This window comes from Dermacentor variabilis, chromosome 5, assembly GCF_050947875.1.
Source record: "Dermacentor variabilis isolate Ectoservices chromosome 5, ASM5094787v1, whole genome shotgun sequence".
NCBI lineage: Eukaryota > Metazoa > Arthropoda > Arachnida > Ixodida > Ixodidae > Dermacentor > Dermacentor variabilis.
The window spans coordinates 32,555,554-32,577,962 of NC_134572.1; the positions used below are offsets into that span (position 1 = coordinate 32,555,554).

Sequence of the window (22,409 nt, forward strand, 5' to 3'; positions counted from 1 at the left end):
ATATATATATATATATATGCGTGACCTCCGAGTTTACATAATATTAAAGGGCATGCTACGGTGGTTAGCTTTGCATAGTTAAACTTTGCGCGCCATACTTTGCAACGCAGGTATAAACAAAAAATATGGAAGCGTTAGCTAGTATTAGACCTAGTAAGGGTAAAAAAAAAGAAAACGTTATTATTGGTGACGTCATCGCTGTCATCTGTTAGGGGTTGTGTTATACCGTCCTCGATCACCCGCACCGGTGCGCACCGACCATCCTCAATCACCGGAAGCGCACCCTGTTGGAGCGGTTTTCCGTTGCCCCGTCTCGCACCGAGAAAATCGACGGTGCGCCGGGGTGCAATCCCAGCAAGCACGGCGGGACGCGCGCGCGCACTGCCGACTGCAGAACCGCGGACGTTCTGGCCCGATAGCTGCGGTCGCAACGGAATTGGCGGAGTTAGCTAGTGGAGATGTCGGCAATGAGAAAGGAAGCGCTGCTAATTGCCGCAATCGATTAGCTTTTTTCAAGTTCGTCTGACAGCGAAGACGGCATGCTGATCGACCTCGTCCGAAAACAATGTGGTGAAGAGCGGCCGAAAGTGGACAGGTTCGTTGAACGGGTCGTCAGGATTAATTATAAAATCCATTGGTGTTTGCTTGCAACCAGCCGCAGATGCTCAGCACCTGCAAACAATAAAATGTGCGCGCGCGCGTGTGCGTGCACCACGGTGGCGTGCACGTTTTGCGCGCCAGGGGCAAAGTAGCGCTGCATGCAAGCACCCTGAACGGGGTGCAGTTTTGTCCTCGATGTTGACCCTCCACAGTGCGCTACCACGGCGGTGCAAAGCGCACCATTCTGGTTTAGGGGCAACCCCGGGGCAAGAAGATCGAGGACGCTATTACATTTGTAGTCCATAGAGTTTCCTACAAGAATTTGTAGGAAACTCTATGTTGTAGTCTTCACGGAGCACGGTAGTCTTTAAAAAGCGAAAGTGCACTTTTGTCTGGTAACATTGAGCTTAGTTTTTTCCACCGGCGTGTGGTGGCGCTAGCGCATGGACGCTTCTTATTTTCATTTTGTTGGGGTCCCTTTGAACTGACGTGTACCGGTTAGGTGTATGTGGCGGCGGTAACGCTTGGTGGTGTGGTTTGGGCTGGAAGAGCACGTACGGAATTTTGTGTCTGCAAGGGTCTAAGGGACCCCCGACAATATTAACCAAACATGTTTGGCGGCATGCTAGATGACCTCAAACGCATGAATAAGCGGCAGGTAAGCAAGCGCACAGCGTACGGTTCCTTGCATGCTCTCGACGTGTGCTTACGGCGCTGACGACTGGAGATATTGGCACCTGTGTAAATACAGTTTGCGCGAATTTTGTACTAGCTCAGTAGATATTCAAGAAGCTAGCAAAAGTTTTATGCATTCTGTGCTTTTATTTGCAACCTAACAAAAACCTTTCCCTTGCGTGTAGTTTCGCCGACGTTTCTCGGCAACGGAAGCCGGGCTTTGCCAGATGTTCTGCTCAGCGAATGTCACGAGTAATTGCGCGGTCGAAGATCTTATCCTAAATAATTACGTGGCACTAGAACACTCTGTATGGTCAGAACTCCCGCTTTCATTAATCGCTTATTGTTGCTTATTAGTACATATTTAGTACTGCGCGTACACGAATGCACGAAATTGCCCCAAGGCGACTTTCCTGCAGCAAGGTGCTGTCGTTCTCATGCTAGATTCACCCATGTCAGTTGAACATGCGTACATAATGACATCTTCCCTACTTAATGTTTCCTTATTTCTACCGGAGGCACTGCGCTGGATATTTGAGGTTATCGATGCTTTCGCTTCCCACGATCTGTCGCCACTGCGCCCATTTAATTCTCGTAAATACAGCCACGTGCCAGCATATGTTTGATTCAACCTGTTATGTTGCCTAACCTTATTTTCTTTTCCGCCCACAGCTTTTATACCAAGTTTTAAACTTTGGTATGATCGTGTCGTCGGCCCTTATGATATGGAAAGGTCTGATGGTCGTCACCGGCAGCGGCAGCCCGATCGTAGTTGTGCTCAGGTAAATGTGCCCGGATCCATTTTGAAATGAGACACATGAGAAAAAATAAATGGTGAACGCAGATATTTAAGCCGCGTGTGGCGCACCGACCGGGTGAGTTATGAAAACATTGTGCCAATTCTTTTTGGGCAAACTTTCCTTAGATTCGCTAAAGTTTGTTCTTTTTTTTATTTGAGGGGGGAGGGGGGGGTTAGGTGGTATCGCATCTCTAATCGTGCAGAGTGAGAAACATAGACAGTGTACATATTGCTGGTCCACCAATTTCGCATACTGCGCGGTTAATATGACACTAAAGGGAAATCATAAGCACCTTCTAGCATGCATTGTGTCACTTCATAGCCCGAACTATTTTCTCTGAAATTTCATGAACTTAAGATGAACTTAGAACTTTTCTAATAGCTTATTTCACTTGCAAAGGACAAAAACTGTCATGCTGAATTGCTGTCTTACTACTTTACTATGTGGCTACTCCACAGCCCTGCTGAGACTTCATCAATAATGTTCTAAGTGAGAAAATCAAACATAGAATTTGCAGAAACCATAGATGATGATTGACGATGTAAGAAAACAGCAAAACACTTTTGAAAAGCTATTAATTTAATTAAAGGAATGTTGCGCTTGAAGGCGTATATTTCTTGCGGTGAGGACAATCGGGTAGCGTGTGTTGTTTCATTGTAGAATTCCTTAGAGAAGAGAACCATTCACCAGTACATCTGTAATGGTGTTGGAGCCCCTTCCTGCAGCCACCGCAAGGTGGGAGCACAGTGGGAAGGCAATCCTTTCTGAGTGCTTCACCACACACCAAACCTTCAGGTGCCCCACAGCTCTTGTGCGACAGCACTGGCTGTGAGGCCCATTTATTCACATGCACCACAATCTTATGAAGGCATGTCTTCTACAGAGTCAACGTGTTATGTTTGTATTGTCACCCCTTGCCTGTCTTCACAACCTCTGGATTAGACCTGGATGTTTAATAAAAGTCGACAGATCAGTTATTTTACCGTTGCAAACACCATATCTAGATTAAGTTTCAGAGAACTAGGTTTGTATATGATGTGCTTACAGTTGGAGACCAATGCACTCCACAACTCATTTGTGTGAGAGCATGCTTCTTTTTGTATCGTCTGTCAAAGTCCAACCACAAACAATGGCGAAAGAACCAAAAAAAAAACGATTTGCTTTAAAATAAGTACCTTTATCTGTCAGGTAGGCAAAAAATTACCAGGTAGGCTGTACTGGGGCCACAGCTGGCAGTGGGGTACGTGAAATGTTTTGTGCATGCTGTTGAGGGTGTATGGGCACTAGGGTACAGAAGTGACAATCACATATACAAGTGGCATTTGTGCATGCATTAGCAAGCTTACATGCTTAAATTATATAAATCTAGTCGGGGTCCTACGGTCTAATCTTGTAATCGTGCTCGCCCCCTATTCAAAGTGGGCAGATTGTACTGTAGTCAAAGGTGGCGGGTGCGAATTGGCATTGCTGCCCAGGCCTCTTCACACCATTTCTGGACCCTGCAGGGTGAATGCGAGAGCACCATAGCTTAACAACTGCCACATTTCTGCAACAAATTATACACCCGGTAAAGCCTTGCAACTCCTGATAAGCGCAGTGCGACTCCTGATAAGCGCAGTTTTAAGTTTGATGAAATGTCACTCGGATCAACCAATGTGCTGCCGAGTTATACCTCTCTGAATGCTCAGCGAGAGGCTAAATTTAGCTCGAATTGAATCGTGGGGTTAGAGTTACTGTATATGCATCCCTTATAGGGAGCATGTACAGTTACTCTGTGTGGTGCGACAACGGCACCATCTGTACATGTGCCCCATGCATATTCATGTAATGGCTGCTTTCCTGTACGTAATGATACCAAAGTAAGGCATGTGGGCAGTACGGTTGCAAAGCTATAAGCGATAATAGTACTACATGTTTGTTGCATACGGTTTTAGCAAGCTATCTGTGTTAACTGAACTGAAAGATGTTCCAAGTAAAAAAATCATGTTGAAGGAGGCATATCAGCTAAATATATAGAGCATATAGCTGTAACGATATAGTATTGTGGGCCTTGAAAAGTAAAGCAGAAAGAAGCTCAGCAAATGCAACAAATAAGAAGGTTGACCTCAGCAGCTTGTCCACAACAACTAGCAGGTATGCAGACATGAATACATGCAATCATATACTTGGAAGGCAGAAGCTATGCTGGCACAACTCAAATACCTTCCAGGCATACTAATCCATGTTCAATGAGTATTCATGAAGGTGTGCAGAAATTTTGCGTGGATAACTTGTGTGCTCAATTTATCCTGTAGAATGGCCCTCTAGTGGCACTGCCGTCTCATGAAGTTCCTGTGAAATATCCAGATATTTTACCATAGAATGAAGTAGTTAGAATTAAGCCACTTAATAAAATAAATTACATGCATCGCTTAGGAAAGCCCATCCATTTCTAGTATGACATGCAGCTAAATCATCTCCATGGCATGCACTTTGTGAAGTAATGCAAGGATGCAAAGACTGCAAACTTCAGCATTTGTGTACCATTTCTTTCTTTTCTTTTCTCTCTCTCCTTTTTCTTTACTGTGGTCAGTGGGAGCATGGAGCCAGCATTCCATCGCGGAGACCTGCTCTTCCTGACAAACTACAAGGAAGACCCAATCCGCGTTGGCGACATAGTGGTCTTTAAAGTGGAGGGCCGTGACATCCCCATTGTTCACAGGGTGCTCAAGCTGCACGAAAAGTGAGTCTGGCCATTGTTGTGGCTGAACTTGTATGGGACATCTTGCTGCAATCGCTGATTGCATAAGAAATTTGTTGCATGCAAAATTTTCTAGGTTCCCTTGGCACGTTTCAATTGCAGGCTGCGGTTGGAATAGCTCACGGAAATTGAATCAAGTCTTGCATGCCAACTCGTTCTGTGTGATCACAGCATACAGTAGCCATCTCCTTTTTCAACGAACACAACAGAATGTGGGAAATCTGCTCATATTATCCGACCTTCATTTTAAAAAAGTGCACTGACTGAACCAAATAAAGGCCTTAACTATTCAGCTTATTGGAGAAAGGAGCTAAAAGGGCCTTGAAACGCCTTTCATAAAAGGTGTGGTACAGTTGAGCCCACTTATAACAATATTCAAGTGCCAGGAAAATTCCATTGTTATAACCGATAATTGTTATAACTGGGTTGCACGGAAAAATCAAAATGGGAGATGGCAGAGCTGATATGGGAAAACTATAATGGCAGGCAGGCCAGTGCCCCTCCCCACCACCTTCCTCCATCTGGCTGCTGATTGGTTTCCCTCGTTTAACTGTTTCCTGGACACTCTGATCGCATGTAACAAGTCACGGCTGTCGCCGTTAAAGAATGACACTGCTGTAACAACTGCAAAGAGGGGGTCATGGGTATCAAGCAGTATGCGAACACCTCTGAGGCATCATTTTGGTGACGCCAAAAAGGGCCTTTTAAACAATGTGAGGAGGTTGCTGCGGCAGCCTGTTGGCTTGAGAAATCCAGAAGAAATGCCGAAGTGAGACTGCCACAAGCATCTTGCCACGCACTTCTCACTAGCTTGCACGAAAAAGCCCTATGTCCGTCATCCTTGCATGCTTTACATGAAGCTTGCCAACATCCTACTCCAAGGCATCCAGGTGCTCCACGTAGTGCAGTGGGAGGTTCCTCGCAAAAATAAATCCCTGGAGGGACTGACTCATCTGCCGGGCTTCCTGTGAGGACAACGTTGTGGCAGCCTGCCCTACTGCATCATCACCGCAATCGTCGCCGTCGCTACCTGACGCAAGCATGTTCGCTATGATCGCTTCATCGGTTAGAACCACTTACTTTCCAAATCTATAGCCATACGCTTTCTTTTCATTGGCAACACCGGGCATTGCCAATGATCAGCGGGCGGATCACCCATCTTCTGTTTCTGCAGCGAATCAAAACAGACTGAGAAACCACGTGGCGAGGAACAATTTTGACGCAACCAGCAACCAACAAAGACGAATGCGAGCGATTAAGCTGCTTGCAGAACTGCGTTGAATGAGGAGCCATCGAACAATGAGAGCAGCGCAGTTGGTGCGGTCCATTTGTGTTTCGGAGAGTGGCGTGGCGTAGAGCTTTGGGCACAGCCCATTCGGGTTTGGAGGGGTGGAAGGGTGACGGGAGAGAGGTGCATGGAGAAAGCCGGAAAATGGGCGCGTGGTGGCTGTTGGAGCAGCGGGCCATCATGCAGCAGCTCAAATTTCTCGTTTTCTTTTTTCTATTCAAGAATTGCACATTTCACTACCTTTCGGCATGGACACCCAGCAGCCAGTCTTCATCGTTATAACCGATAATGCGGTGTCGGGGCATTGTGATAAGTGGGTTATTTCACCATGGAAAACATACAGAAGTTGACAGTGCAGCAGCTTCTCATGGTTATAACCGATATATTGTTAGAACCCGTATCGTTATAAGTGAGTTCGACTGTATATGTCTGGCAATTAGCACGTCACCTCTAGAAAGCGTTACGATGAAAAGTTTGTGCATGTGCTACGGGTTATGAGCAGTGTTATCAACAATGGAAGACTGTCCCCACCTCATCTTTATAGGCATCCTCTTCGTCTGCTGCTTTGGAAGCTGTCCTGGCCTGGTGTGATGTTCTATCCACCTCTCTTTGTCATCGTGCCCTGAGCATTGGTCTCAGTGCAGCGACACGGTTCTCCATCACCAGATGACACAACACCCTTATTGTGTGGCTGTTAGCTTTATTTGTACATAACCACCTTTACACATGTTTGTATTGCCCCCCCCCCCTTTTTGTTCACTGCCTTCGGGCCTATAAATGAAATGAAATGATGAGATTTATGTTTAATTTTATGAGGTCTTGCTGCTATTATTGGTGTGTATTTGCTCATCTTCAGTGACGCACTAGATCACTGTCATTGGTGCACACTGCATGCCAACTTTGTTTCCTTCTGCCGAGAGCAGTAACATGCCCTGGCAAACCAAATGCAAAACTCCTTCCTATAAAGAGTGAGCATCGGAATTAAAACAATTACGCCTTATAATATTTGAAGCAGTGAGGGTTGAGTGAGTCGGTGTGAATTCGTGATAGCCAAACAGTGCAAGGGAACGTGCTGATCAGCTGTTGCCGCAGCCCCTGCGCATAAGTGCACAGCGAGGGAGCGCTTTTTCGTTTCGTATGCCAGCATGCTGCTGGCTACCAAGCTAGCGTGCAATGCATTCTGGTCTAGCGGCTTCAGCGGGAGATAAGACATGTTCTTTCTTCCACTGCGTCATTGTGTGCCAAAGGCCGGCGGTGATTCCGGCTCTGCCATGATTCTAGACAGTAGATTGTGCACTTTTTGCCATCATAGCCTAACTGCGCTGATCATGGAGCATGCCCGCGTTACACTGGGCTGTATCGGTGCCTTCACAGTAAAAGTAGGCAATCCGCAGCTATTGGCCGCCTGCAAAGTAAAATGAAAAAGACTGGGATTCGAATTAGGTAACAAAATTTTGACCCGTGTTTGGACATAAGATCCCTGTTCACTTTGTGAACAAGGTTAGCAGCCAAGACATTTTAACCTTTTTGCTATAGTTGCTGTTGTTTTAATTTCTGGTTTTGTATTGTTTAATCCAGGCCTTTCAAGCTTCTCACACACTGAACTTTGTTATGCACTGATTGTTCTTATGATGATTTATCGGACTTTTGGTTTCCTTTGCCTTGCACACAGGGGTGATGGGTCAGTGAAGATTCTCACCAAGGGGGATAACAACTCAGTTGATGACCGAGGCCTATATGCTCCTGGCCAGATGTGGCTCGACAAGAAGGACATTGTCGGCCGGGCAAGGGGGTAAGTGATGGCTTCCTTACTGCATTCTATTGCATGCACTAGCTGCAGTTAGCCCTTTACTTCTATCTTCAAGTTCTTTTTTTTTTCTTTGTCAGCTTTATAATACTGACTGCCATGCTTTAACTATGACGTAGAAAGGAACATGTATAACTAATCCATTACGGCTTTATTGTGTATCCTGTTATGAACTGAGACAGAGTTTGTGGCAGGATTGCTTACCTTCATCTTTAAATGTAACTAATGGACATTGATGTAGTGAAGAGGCTGCAATCTCTTGTCGTCCTCTCCCCTTATATTAAGTTCTTGCCAGCATTCAGCACGGCTCGAATGAAAGTTGCGATATTCAGAGTGCTCAATTGTCTATGGGTGGCTGAGGTAGCCAGGTGTTGCTTGTGTAAAGGGGTTTATTCGGGTCGCAGAGCAGCAGCGACAAATGTGGCACCAGCAGCTAGGGCGCAGCCAGAGAACGAACTGGGTACGAGCCATGCGATGGGGCAAGGGGGCTTTTCAGCATGCCGATCTTCTTCGTCACACTTGCTGTATTTTACTTATGATGCTTCTCTTGAACAGTACTAATCAGCTGTGGAGGCACTACACAGCAAGTTGAACTGTTGTCAAAGTTGAACTGTTGAGACATAACAGTGAGGATATTGACTCCACTAGCACGGAGGTCATTGATAATGTCCGTTGCTGCGGCAGGCAGAATCCCATCTGCAGGGGGTCGTGGAGTGTGGTACTGTCCTCATTATCAAGGACAAATCCTGTTGGCGAAAACAGTTGTGGATTGTGTCCGGCATCACTGCCTTCTAGGCTTCAGACAGGATTCTGATGGCCGAGAGCAAATCCACAACGTAGGTAGTTTTTGTTGCGGTCCACACACGAGAGGTGTGATTGGTAGCGCATCTTCAAGTTCTTAATCACGCCCTGGTCCATGGACTGCAACACACTTGTAGTATTTGGCAGCAAATGCCCTATGTCAATAGCCTTTAGGTTGTTTATATGCTTGTGGGCACTGCAGCTTCTGAACTTCAGCACCTTGCAGTTCTGAAGCTTATATTTCCAGTTGAGCTTCAGTATTTTCTTTTCAAAAACATCCTGGGTTATCCTCGCCTTGGAGTTTGCCTCATACCAGACAGGCAGCGACCTAACCTCTTTAAGAGATCTCGGATGTTTTTACTTGCTTAAAATGAGGAGCAAAAGCTTCTTCGTCCCTGACATGTTACCTCCCACGACAACCAGACGCTCCTTGCTATGCTTTCCCCCATGGGAGGGTTCCCTGGACATATTATAAAAGAGGCCTGTCTCATCACAGTTAAAGACATCGTCTGGAGAGTACTAGTGCAGCAGTGCACACAACTTGTCAGCGCTGTAGTTCAGCAAAGGGTTTGGTCAAGAGCACCACTCTCGCCACACATTCGTTTGAATGCCAGCGTGCACTTTTTTGAAATTCCGCAGCAAGCCATCTCTGAATTTAAAGCCAGCAATAGTCATGCGCAGGGCCAGCGTCTCTGCTTTTTTGTCTGAGCAGATTGCCAGAAGCAAGTATCCTCCTAGCTACAGCGGCGCTCAGCCACATGTTCAAGGCCTCTTCCAGCTTCAAATAGCTGCCCTCATGGAAATTTTTCTGTTTCCCCTCAGACAATGCTTCTTCTGGCTACAGGATCTTCTCCTTGTTTGTCACGTAGTCGGAGATGGTTTGCTTAGAGATCGAGAACTCCTGAGCAACTTCGCATTGAGGTGCCTAGGCTGCTTTCCACCTGACTCCCGATGAGACGGTGTTGGTTAGGCCTAAGTGCCGGGGGTTTCGGGCTGCATGTCGTCGCAGGAGGCTAGCTTTTAATAAACGCTCATACCTGTAGACGAATATACAACATACATCTGGAGTGAGATGACACGCACAGGCTGCAATGACGGTGGCGCGTGTCAAGTGGGGTTTGCAGGTAATTGCTGGCAACTACTGCAAATGCCTATAGCACAAGCTTGTGTGTGCGCGTGCTGGTAGGAATGAAGAAATGTTGCTTGTGGGCAACACTCCGAACTTGTGAATGTGCAAAACACAGTTTAAACTGCCAGTGTTGCGGAGTCAACATTAAATGTGCAATACCTGCCCATCACAATGACATGCATAGCAATGAGTGAACGCGAAGCGCACTCACAGCTTCGACAGATTTTTCTGCGGTGCTGGAGCTGTAAAAAAAAGAAAAGAAAAAAATGATGTTACATTTATTTAATGTTGTCCTCTAGCATACATCATGTCTTAGTCAGGCTGAGGACGTTGTGCCCAGCTGTGAAATGACAGCTGTCAGGGAGATTCTACCTGCTTAATTACCTTGGCTCTTAAATGATGGGTGCTACAACTGCAAATTCCACAGGAGAGTTTGGGGATGCTGTTACAGCCAGATACACTGCACATTTTGTACTACGAATGCAGTTTCTATCAGTTACCCCCAACAATAGGACAAAGCTGAATTGCCAGTCCATATTGACACTGACTGCCCCTAAACTTTTTATCACAACTGTGCGAAGGTAATCATTAGAAACTTGCACATCTGAGCCATTTTAGTTGGTGTGTCTTTGCATAAGCCCTATGGCGAGGCTTACAGCAGTGTGCACTGCCGTGAAGCCGCAATATAAGGCGAAAATTGCATATAACCTGCACCCCGCCTTTACTGTTAGAGGGTCACTAAAGGCAAATACTAAGTCGATGTGGACTGTTTAAATACCTTTCCAAAAACCTTGCAACACTTGTTTCGTGCCAAGAAAAGACTTAGTTTACGAGAAAATTTTATCTTAAGGGTCCGAATACCTTTTTCGAAATTAAAATCTCTCCCGCCACCCAACCTGGGGAGTGGTGACGTTGCATCCATCACTGCTCTTTGCTGCCATTGCTGAGTAAAACTGCGCCCGACAGATGGCGGCACCGAGCCAAGACAGAACGGCAGATTCGCCGCTGCGGCTGCTTTTTGGTAAAGTGGCGTAGACTGTTCGGGCATCCTGCGACATCACATAGAGGTTGAATTCCCTGCTGCTTGCAGTTTCTGTGATTTTCGCGAGCCAGCAAAACCACTGCAGCACTATGCGATCAGGAAAGTACTGAAACGCGAAAGCGTGGGCTGTGCAGAGTCCAGCGAATTCCGAAACCTTTCGACCGCCCTCATCATTGTCAGCAGTAATTTCAATGAGTTCTTTCTCCTAAAGATAATATGTAAATGGGCAAGTTGCATTTTATTTGGTCTTATAATACAATACGAGGATGTTTTTTGCAACGAGTAGTTGAGTACTAGTGACAGAATTTAATTGGAGGGCTTTCGTCATCGGGCAAGTGCTTGAATGTCCTGGGGTAGTTTCAAATCATGACCTGCATTTACCTCGATTTCTCGTTTATTAAGGCTCTGTTTGTGATAGCATTGACACCTTAGAGATTCTAGAGCACTAATCTATAACTTTAGCTCTGCTTAGTGTTTGCCTTTAGTGTCCCTTTAAACGGCAATGGCGTGACCGAGCGAACGAGCACAGCGAAAGATAAGAGTGAATGCGGAGCGCGTATGAAAGACACGAGCTGCAAACTATGTGGAGACCAATGAGAGTGATCCCTTCAGTGATGTGCGTGCGGGAGACTGGTGCCATGCGGACCCGCCCAACCGCTCATTTCGTACTATTGTCTGCAGATTTTATGGGCAAGAATACTGTCCTGCCTTACCTGCCAAGGCTTATTAGTTGCTAAAATTTGTGCTGCAATCTAAAATCTTATTGCCGGAAATATGATGCCGCTACCACCATATTGATGTAATAATTGAATCCATGAGCCTCGCATATAAGGCGAGGGCTGACTTCGAGGCTAAGGATTCTGGAGAAAGCAAAAACGTCACCTTATACAGTAGACTTCTGTTAATATGACGGCAGTTAATTCCATCTTTCGCTTAATTTCATTCCAACTAAAGGTCCGAGCTGGTGCCCGTGCATTTCTATAAGCCATGATGTTCATTATTTGGGCTCTAAAATTGACATTGGCCGGATGATTCCAACTTGACCAGTCCACACGCATGCGCCTCACCTATGTGGTAACTCCATTGATGACCCCTTTAGTGGCAGCATCTGTCTCGGTGGAGCTTAGGGTACTGGGAATGTGTGAACACACGTCATCTTCCATCAAAAACACCTATTTGTGTTCTGCCCTAGGAAGGTTTTCAAGCAATAATTGTGGCTCATAATATCTGATTTATCTGTATTTACCCATTTCTGATGGACACATTTTGTTTTCCAAGTAAATTCGGTCGGAAATTGCCTGCGCAGTGCAATTAGGTACGAAACGAAAACACTTTAACACCGTCTATGCTTTACCGCATAACATGACTGTATTGCTTCAAAGCTGAGTTTAAAAAATTGATGGCTCTCTTGTAATCAAGAGTAGATCTAGGCCGGCCTTGATTCTAAGCCGACCCTAGAAAATCCAAAGCCAGGATAAAAAGAAGCAACTTACTGCGAAGCTAGGCTGAACAAAAAGGTGCAGACAGCGTTGACAAGATGAAAACCGAATTTATTTTAATATGAGCATGGCCAAGCTCATTCTACGTCATCATTGCTGTTGTTGTCTGATAATTGCCATCCTCGTTGGAGCACGCATGAAAAGCATCTCCTGTGCTCCCTCCAACAACTGATGCTTTTCTCATTGATGCTGAAGTCCCACCTGGCTTGAACGTTTGATGATGCCTCTGCGGCTAGCAAAAGTTTCGTTTCAAAGCAGCACTATAGTGGCATCACTTGTTTGGTCTGCACTTTTGCCTATTTACTGCTGGCTGCCAGGTACGGCCCGACAAGTCTTCTCCTGACTTGGGCCGACCGGCCATTATGGTCTGTACATCTTAAGGCGAAATGAAAATTATTATTTAGTATTATTATTAGTTGTCAACTAAGCCCCATAGATTGGCCTTCAGAGGCACCGGGAAATTTAGCTGGAGTTTGAGAGCTGGTACGTTTGAAGAATTGTGGTGTAGGCTGAAGATCTGGAGGCATAAGATACCTGCCAGAGTAACCCAGTGGCTGTAGCGTTGGGCTGCTGAATGTGAGGTCGTGGGTTCAATCTCAGCCACAGCTGCCCCATTTTGATGGGGGCGGAATGCAAAAATGTAAATGTATCATGTATTTGGTGCATCTTAATAAATCCCAGATTGTCAAAATTAATCTGCGCCTCCTTACTACAGCTTGCTAATAATTAGATAGTGGTTTTACCATATAAAACCCCACATTTTCTTTTTTGGCATCATAAGAGAACTAAACTGAGTCATGAGACAAGAATATTGTAGGTATATAGGGTGCGGGAAAGTCGTTATGAGACAGGTTATTGTAGAGCTTTGGGAGAGGCTTGTGTTGTATTCAGCGGGTCTAATTAGGCTGAAGGTGAATTTGAAATGTTAAGCATGTTGAGGCAAGTGCACACAAGAGTGCACAGTTCACAACTGCAGATTCAGTAATGTGGAAAGTTGGGTGAGTTTGTGAAGCAGCACGCTGACCAAGACAAGGTGCAGAGACACAAGCGTAACAGTATCGTGCAGTAAAGCAGTGAGTGTTGTGTATTCTTGTCTCACCTTATCCTGTTCAGTGCGCTGCTTCACCAACACATTATGATGACTATGGATTCACTTATGGTAGTTTCACTGTGTTCATTTATTTTCATTGCAGGTTTGTCCCATATGTTGGTATTGTTACGATATTAATGAATGACTATCCAAAGTTTAAGGTAAGTAGTGAGCAGTTTTGTGGCTTGTTAATTCTTTCTTGCTTGGTTGTTTTCTCTGAGGTTACTCTGATGTAAAAATTATCTATATGCCTGTGTGCTGCATCACATCTCAATGTGTCACTTCTAAAGGTATGGGAAGGCACATCAACCAAATATTAAAGCCTGCATATATAGGTGCAGGTTTACAACGTGTCAGAATTTCTGACACCACACAGCAGCTTGTTACATTCTGTGAAAATGATCCCCATGCAACGTGTCATAAATCTTCATGACCTTGGGTGATGTTACCACTCAAGTTATCACTCATGCGCTTGCATTCATTGGTGAAGGTATGGGCAGGATAAAAAGAAGCTAGAATAAATTGCTTGATACTCAATTTCAAAATGCCTTTTGACCTCTAAGGGTATTGCTGAAGCTTCACTTGATTCTACACTGCATCCTGAGTATAATTACTGACTTACAATAAAAAAAGCCAACTCTTGTAAAGACTTGATGTGAAAGGAGTACTGACACAAAATTTCGAACCTGTATCTTTATCTTGTTTGATTCTTTCTCAGTGTACATGGTCATTGCTGGGCAAGTATTAATGGCGAAAGCTGCAGAATACATATTTTAATGTGGGCTTTAAAGACTGCACAGACAAACGTTAATCTGCAGCACTATGTGACACTGACATCAAAAGAACACATTCTGTAGCTTCTAAACTGCCTGTTACGATGCACAAAGAGTGCTGACATCACTGATAGGGTTGCTTGCAAGGAGCACTATGGGAGATGAGGCTTCTCTGCTGGGCTGACTGCCTGCTTGTTTGTGATGCCTCGTTATCGTGGGTGCGCCTTGTGCAACCTCACTCACTATCACACAGGGCTGACGTGACTGCAAGGCCAACAAGACAGCAACGCTAACGATCGGCACTGGTTGGGAGACTGTCATTCGCAGATTAGTTTGTCATGCTAGTCCATAGATTTCATATAGGTGCTATATTGGGTACTGTATTACATGAGGGACGATAAGATACAATTAGCCAAGTATCGTCTTGATTGCAGCTTTAAATTGAAGTTGATGTAAACAAATGTGCTGCTTTGCTGCATTGGCACTTTTCCATAAAAATTTAGTGCTTTCAATCAGTGTTTAAATGCACAAAGGTGTGTCTGAAAACACATACAAGACATAGAAAGAATGAATGTGTCGGGACAATGGATCACTTTGGAGGATGTGGTGAATAAATTATCATGGAGTGTGGACAGCCGCACTTCAAAAGAAGTGCCTATGATGTTGCCTACAGCGCAGACATTTTCTGGGGTGCTGCTTTTGAGTGCCTAGAATTGGAAATGTTTTGTTATTCAGAAGAAAATTCGTGACACTTGGGGTGCAACTAGTCGGCAAGGCCCTCGTGATCGCACAGTGTGTTGTATGATCTGTAGTGACGGTGATCCACTTATGTTCGAGTTGTCATCGGAAAAGGGCCAAGCAGGTCAAGGCTGACGGAATTGAATGGTTCAAAGAGAATGTCAATAGTGTGAAGGGTCCAGCAGGCCGCAGAGTAGGTCTTTTCCAGCGTTGGCATAGGTTACAAGCAGCAACATAGCGACGCACAGAACAGTACAACTCAGGCTCAAAGAAATCAACGTCATATGCAGACGTAAGTGCGTGCTACTGTGAGGTGTTCTACCGTGGATAGTGAAGTTTCTCAAATATGATGAGACATAATGATGAGGAAGAACGAGTAGAGGTTCGTGCCTTTCAGTGCCGATATTGAGGCACTAAAGGATGCTGTCATGGAGCATGAACATACAGAGGGCAGCGTTGGTACACTGCTTATGATTGAGAACACAAGGATTCATTGCATCATTGTTCAATGTGCACGTAGCTCATATCAGTAAGAGCCAGTACATGGGCGTCCGAATCATGTGTAGCATGTGTAGAAGGATCAGGAGGATCTACCGGATGATGAGGAAGACAGTCGGCATCTTTGTGTAAACAGCCCAGCTTTTAGAGAACGACTAACAAATATTCTGTGACGTGCAAGCCAGACCAAGCCGTCTTGTCGGGTCTTTGAGAGAAGAGATCCAGCAGAGGACATGGCGGTCTGTAATGACCAAAAATGCATGGCCAAATAAGTATGGCTGGAACTTGGTGACAACCTAAAGGCAGGCACTCTTGTTTTAGTGATGGAATATCATTTCTTTCTGAAGGTGAGAGCAGACAACTAGCATTGGCTGTCATGCGCTCTCTACCGTCCTGGCATTGAATGAAAGCAACAGCGATGCTGTGGCCGCTTGCGTCTTTGCGGATTTTGCTTCCAGCACATGGGTCAAAGTTGGCAAGTGTGTGGGGAGTTGTCAGATAGGGGACGAGAGTGGCAAATGCATGGGCCTGCTATGGGCGCCCTGAGAATAGGGTGTTCTTCAGCAGTCGAGTTAGCACTCGAGCAACATTGGCGAAGTTTCTGATGAAGCATTTTGTGTCAGTAATAAGTGCACTCTCCTCTCCCATATTTGGTGGTGGTGAAAACATCCTTATTGCAAAAGTAAAAAAATTTGGCAGAGACAATTCAGACTGCTCAAGTGTGGGAATGCAAAAGCATTATACTGTTCGTCCACTTCGGAACCTAATGAATGCACTCATGTTATCTACTTTTGATGTGGTGCCCTATTGGCTGCACCGTCATGTGCCCAATGATGCACACACTAGAGCACACCTTTAGTGAGCCAGATGGTTGCAATGTGACATGTGTAATGATGCACGCAATAAGCACACCTTTAATCAGCCAGAGCCCTGGTGCCTCCGTGCTGTCAGGGAACTCGTCTTGCCTCCCGGAGGTCCAGGTTAGATTCCCACCCAGACCGAAATTTACCATATGTTTTTTTGAAAGGCGTTTATTTACTTTGTTTACAGGGACCTCCCTGAGAAATTTGATGTCAGTACAAGCATTTCTTGACGTGTTTTTACTCTCTGTGCCACCGGCCATTCAACACATTAGGCGCACCTTTAGTCTGCCAGAACCGTGGAACCACCGTGGCGTCAGGGAAGTGTGCTCTTCTCCCACCCAAAGGCCCGTGTTCAATTCCCATCCAGTCCGAAATTTTTACCTAATTTTCCTTTCAACACCATTCATTTAGTTTGTTCACAGAAACCTCCCCGAGAAATCTGATGTTCATTCGAGCATTTTGTACACGTTTTTTTCTCTGCGCCATCGGTCATTTTCGGTGCCATCTTTCGGTCCCCCTAACTTTGCCGGATTTTTGCTCAATGGGGCAATAATGCTTTCGCATTAATACTGGCCTCTGGTCATAGGTTGGTCTCGCATCTCCTATCATATCTCTTATTTAATACACTTTTTTATGTCGCCTGTCACAGCTGTCATCATTATTACTTGAAAGAAAAATTCGGCAAACAAAGTGCCATCATTGGTACCCACCAAAAATTTGATCTTACCCATTAAACGTAAAGGCTATGCAACAACCGAATGCCCTTAGTGCACCAATAAAGGTGTAATAATGTTTAGAGTGTATGGGTGCAGCTTATTTCTGTTCGGAGGGGTCGAAGGGCAACGGGAGAGAGGTGCACGTGGCTGGCATGCGCAAGTTGGAAAATAAGTGCGTGGCGGCTGTTTGGGTAGCAGGCAATCGTGCAGCTGCTCGAATTTCTCTTGCTTTTTTCTTTTCAAGGATTTCGCATTTCATTACCTTCTGGCACGGACACCCAGTTGGCAGACTCCATCGTTATAACCGATAATCCGGCATGGGGTCATTGTCGTAAGAGGGTTACTTCGCCATAGAAAATATACAAGAGCTGATGGTGCAGCAGCTATTCATCGTTATAAGCGATATATTTCTGAAAGTTGTATCATTATAAGTAAGTTCGACTATAATTAATTCTTTTGTTCCAGGTGTGATAGATATTTTATGCGATCTTGTAAAATTTGTGTAAACAAGATTCTGTTACAACATATGTAATCTGTATGGACATGTTTAGAGCGTCAAATCGTGAAATGCCATTGCACTGACAAGGTGACCACTTCTCTTCAAAAAAATTAACTGGCTTTTCACAGCGCTTTATAGTTGTAGTCAGTTCTCCCCTGCTATGTGGCTGTAGTTTGTTGCATCTCGACCACGCAGCCAAGCTGATATCACCGTAATATGACCTATGCATTTGTGTTTATAGTTGTCCCAAATGTCACACTACTCTTTTATAATCATTGTTGCTTCATATCTAACAGTGAATCTGCCTGAGATATTTTATCTTTGGAAAAACTGGCACAGAGCTCTTGCAATGCGTCAGGGGGCCTTTATGGGGGAGACCCTTAGCTGCACACACATTTTCAAGAAGCGTGCTCAGTTTTAAAGAGAAGGAATGAGCATTGAAGACTATCCTAATTTTGGCCAACCTTCGATGAGAATGTCGAAAATGTTTGCAAAAGGAATTGACGAGGGAGTTGTGGCTACACACTCGACAAGATCTTGGAAGCTGTTGGTCCGAGTTGAATTTCTTGTCTGTGCATCTTTAGCATGGACATTAGACAGGTTGCCACGAACTTTGTTTCCCACCTGCCAGGAAGTAACAAAATCACTATTTGGGCCAGACCTTCATTTGAACATTATCACAGGAAACAAAGGGGTGTTTCAAATCCTACCGCCAGACAGAAAGAGGAAGAGCAGCACCGATGCAATGGAAACTTCTAGAACTAGCTTCACCTTTGTTATGCTAGGATGTCAAGGCCCGAAAAAGCACCGGTTGTAGGTTCGATCTCCTGATCTGGACGAATTTTCCAACCGCGAGGCTTTCTTTCTAAGCAAACCCTTTGTAGCTTCTTGCTTACACTTGGGTGGACGACAATTTTTTTTATTTCATAGCTTCATCTTCAGCTTGTGATCTTTAGAAGGTTCACTTCTTGGTCTTCAACATGTGGCTATGACCCTGAAGCCAAACAAGCTGCAAGCTAATGGAAACTGTTCACCAGGTCTATGAAAAAAAAAAAAAAAAGTACAAGTTCAAATGTAGAGATGATGCTCATCATTTTTTTTTTGTGTGTGCGTGTGTGTGTGTGTGTGTGTGTGTGTGTGTGTGTGTGTGTGTGTGTGTGTGTGGAATCGTGCATTGGGAATTTGTTCCTTCTAGAAAAAAAAAATCAACTTGTAGAGGTTGAAGCAATGCAGAAAGATTGTGTGAAGAAAATTACCAGAATTATGAAAAGGGTGGTGTGCAATTTTTCTTCATCACACTAACGCCCCAGCTTGCACTGCTTAATCTGTGATGCAATACTTAGCCCCTCAATGATAGGCCATTGTTCACCGAACCTATCTTCCCATGTGCTTTCTTATTTCCCTTGGCGATGAAAAAAAGAAATAAAGTTTAAATGTACCACCATAGATGACAGGAGAACACCTTTTCAAGAGGCGCTCACTAAGCGTCATAGGCAAAGACATGCCTAATTGTGACTTTTCTCACCAGTCTTATCACAAGTCACCTGCAAGCTGCATTGGACAAAAATTAAAGATGCAATCGAACCACAAGTTCTTGCCTCCATACTCCTTAAAGGAACACTAAAACGAAACAATCAATCAGTTTAGACTAATGAAGTATTGTTTGAGAACCCTGCGGGCAGTCATTTCAAAAAAATAGTTTGAAAGTATCAATATTTGAATTCTGCGCCGAAACCCCGGCGCCGGTGAAGTCAGGGATTCCAAAGTATGTTTTTGCATTTGAGCCGCGTTGGCTGAATAACGGTTCCTGAAACTTGCCATGTTTAATATTTCGTTCCTTTAGAACACAATGTAGTCAATCTGTACTGCTATATATAATTAGTATGCTCTAGAAGATGCCATCAAAATCCAAGACGTCACAGCCCCCAGGTGCGGGAACTTAAGTAGGCGTCGCCACATAAGGTACTCGCCACTTTTTCTGGCTTACCAAATGTCTTAGCTTTGCAAGAGTGGTGTTTTTGGTGTTGTAGAACGGTAATTTATTGATGCAGAAGAAATCATTTTTCACTTCAGTGTCCCTTAACCCGTGCTCACCATTTGCATTCACATGTCTTAAATATTTTCAGTCAGCTTTCATCAATTGAACCCCTACAGAATGTGAGAGATAAGTTTACACTATCCACTTGCTTAAATAAAAAGAAGCATGTAACTTGCGCATGTGCCTTTTGAGACACAACTTAGTAGAAACATAAGTCTATTGAAGTTTTGGAAGTTGGCTGTAAAGGTAAAGTGGCAATGAAGTGGAACATGTTTTTGATGTGACATCACCCAAGGCATGGTGTTTCCTGGCATTCTCACGTCCATTTTACATTGTACTGTCACTGCTCTGTAACCCTGATTGAAATAGGTGTCTGGTGATTACTGATCTGGGATGGCAGTTGGTTGCACTACAGCCATGTCAAAGTGTTACGTGAAATAAACGCTCTGACACGATGAAATGCCCAGCTGAATATACATCAGAAATGTTTTGTGCAGTTGCCATTTAACTCCACTTGCAACTTTCAAATTGTGCTACAATAGATAGTTCTAGGAATTGCACACTCCAGCATCTTTGCATACCTAAAGCCCTACACCCATGCCAACTTACATTTCTATATTGTTTCTTCGTGTAGTGCTTTTAAGTCGGCACACCCTTAAAAGAAACACACGGCCTACTCGCATTATCTTGTATGACATTTTTGCATTCTTTTGTATCATTGGCAGTTTGCGTCCTCTAACTTCGGGTGTGCAAAATCTAAAACTCCCCCGTGTCTTTTGCAGCTGTGGCTTGTGATGTTCACACAAGACTCTCCTTTGTTTTCCTTGCTTTGCAGTTCCTTGTGCTAGGATGTCTTGGGTTATTTGTGTTGGTTCATCGAGAATAGGACTGGCTGTGTCGCGAGGCTTACTGCCTCGCCAACATCAACTCGTGTGGGACTGCGCAAGTCAACAGCGAGGGGCTTCCCTCTTCCTCGCTGCCCACCCACGTACCGGTTCAGTGGCCACATGCCACGCGTTTTGTTTCGTTTTTTTTCTGTTCAAGATGGAGAAAATATTTTGCCAAGGTGTTCACAATGCGGGCACCTCTTTGTTTACGTGTTGTACTATCCAGATCAGGCCCAGTTTATTTCTGGAACAAAAAACAAAGCAGCAGACAAACCATACTTGTGTATCTTATAAATATATTTCATCACATCACATCTTTGTAAGGGTGGTTGGAGCACGTGAAAGTGAATTAAAAGCAATTGTGTTTTTTCTTTTTGCTTTGTCTGAGGACTTCATTGCAATTTTTGCTTCATTTGTCCTAATTTTGCGCACTGTAAATATGGTGTTGTGTGGACTGCTTATACTGTGAACACTGTAGGAAGTGCTAAAAAAATTGCAATTTGTAAGTATTGTTCTTCTACTTGTGAAGTGTAACTGAACAGTGTCAATGGACCAACTGATTATTTTTTATTCTAGATATGTTGATTGAACATGGCCACCATACCCATTCTTTTACCATCTTTCAGCCATGGGGTTAATAAGACCATAAATGTTGTAATTTATTAGAGTTTTGTGTTGTTATCATGAGCCATAATATGTCTGATGAATGCTGAACAAATGCCTTTTTCTCTGGTCTGTAATATTGACCACAGATAATGGCTCATCCCTTTACTGGCAGTTCAGTGCTGATCTGACAAAGTCAAGCAACACCCAAAATATATGTTGTTACACTCATAAGGTCAAAGAAGCGTCATAAGAGCTTACAGGATAGAAAATTTATTTTCGGGTAGAAAAGGTAAATTCTTGCCTCCATAGGTTTTACTAACATCTTGTGCTTTCTCCTAAGCAGCTAGGGTTTAGCAAGGAAGGTGTATTGATAAACTAAGTGTATGGGGCAAGATGACCAGTATCCTTCAACTGACACAATCTTTGTGTAACACAGTGTTTCAGAAAATTGAAATGTCTGTGTGGCATGACAGCCTTTACTTGCATGTTACACTAAGTTGGGGTACTTGCTTTGCTTTTGCTTTCGGATCGGCTTCTTTCGCCTGCTTGGCATTGTCTTCGCTCGATACATGTTATTGGTTGCATACTAAGCCATTAGGAAATCAGGTGTACTGTGCTCACATATGAGTATATAGCTTGTGATAGCAAGGTATTCTTAGTATTTGCACTGGTTTGTTAGACCTTTTGTCTATCATGCATGTATCTCATTAAGCAAAGAAAGGAAAGAGGTGCAAACGTGTGGATGAACATCTTGTAAGCAGCAGCTGTTGTACGCTGAGCACATGCTAGGTAGTGTCGCAATACCACGCTGCAACAAACAGTGGCTTCACCGAAGGATGTAGCATCTGTGCCTCATTACTGCAAGTTGTCACTATGTACCTGAAGTGAGGATTGATGAGCCCTTATGTCAGTTGTTACACCACATGCAAGAGGGGCCTGAATGTGCATTTGCAAGTTCATTCAGGTAATTTTATGCTAAGGAGAGGCTGACCGTCTTCCACGTCCTTCTGGAGTGTCGGAAAGCTGAATCTGAAAGAAAGAAACATTTTCCCTTAGCATACCGGCAGCACATCCCCCTTCATCCAGTAATGTTACTCGGCCCAGAACCGCTGTTTGACACCAACGCAGTCCTGAGCTTCCTAAAAGATGTTGTATTACATATTATTAGCCCCACACACTCGTAGCGTCTCCTCTCTTTAGAGGATGCCGCTGCAATAGCTGTTTCATATAGCACATGCCTCTAGGCCCTTGTGTCTCAAGGGCTCTGGCGAGGCAGTGGTGCTACAGGTAATTTCACCATCCAATATATTTTCTGTATTG

At 44.4% G+C, this 22,409-nt stretch overlaps 1 protein-coding gene across 1 annotated transcript; it reads left to right on the plus strand.

Annotated features, from left to right (window-relative positions):
* Nucleotides 1-1,062: 1,062 nt before the first annotated feature.
* twr (signal peptidase complex catalytic subunit SEC11 homolog C twr) lies at nucleotides 1,063-20,856 on the plus strand. Its single transcript, XM_075692109.1, has 6 exons — nucleotides 1,063-1,258; nucleotides 1,948-2,057; nucleotides 4,648-4,797; nucleotides 7,776-7,895; nucleotides 13,575-13,632; nucleotides 20,432-20,856. Exons 1-6 carry the CDS (start codon nucleotides 1,211-1,213, stop codon nucleotides 20,480-20,482), a joined length of 537 nt encoding a protein of 178 aa, XP_075548224.1. The 5' UTR covers nucleotides 1,063-1,210; the 3' UTR covers nucleotides 20,483-20,856.
* Nucleotides 20,857-22,409: the final 1,553 nt, after the last annotated feature.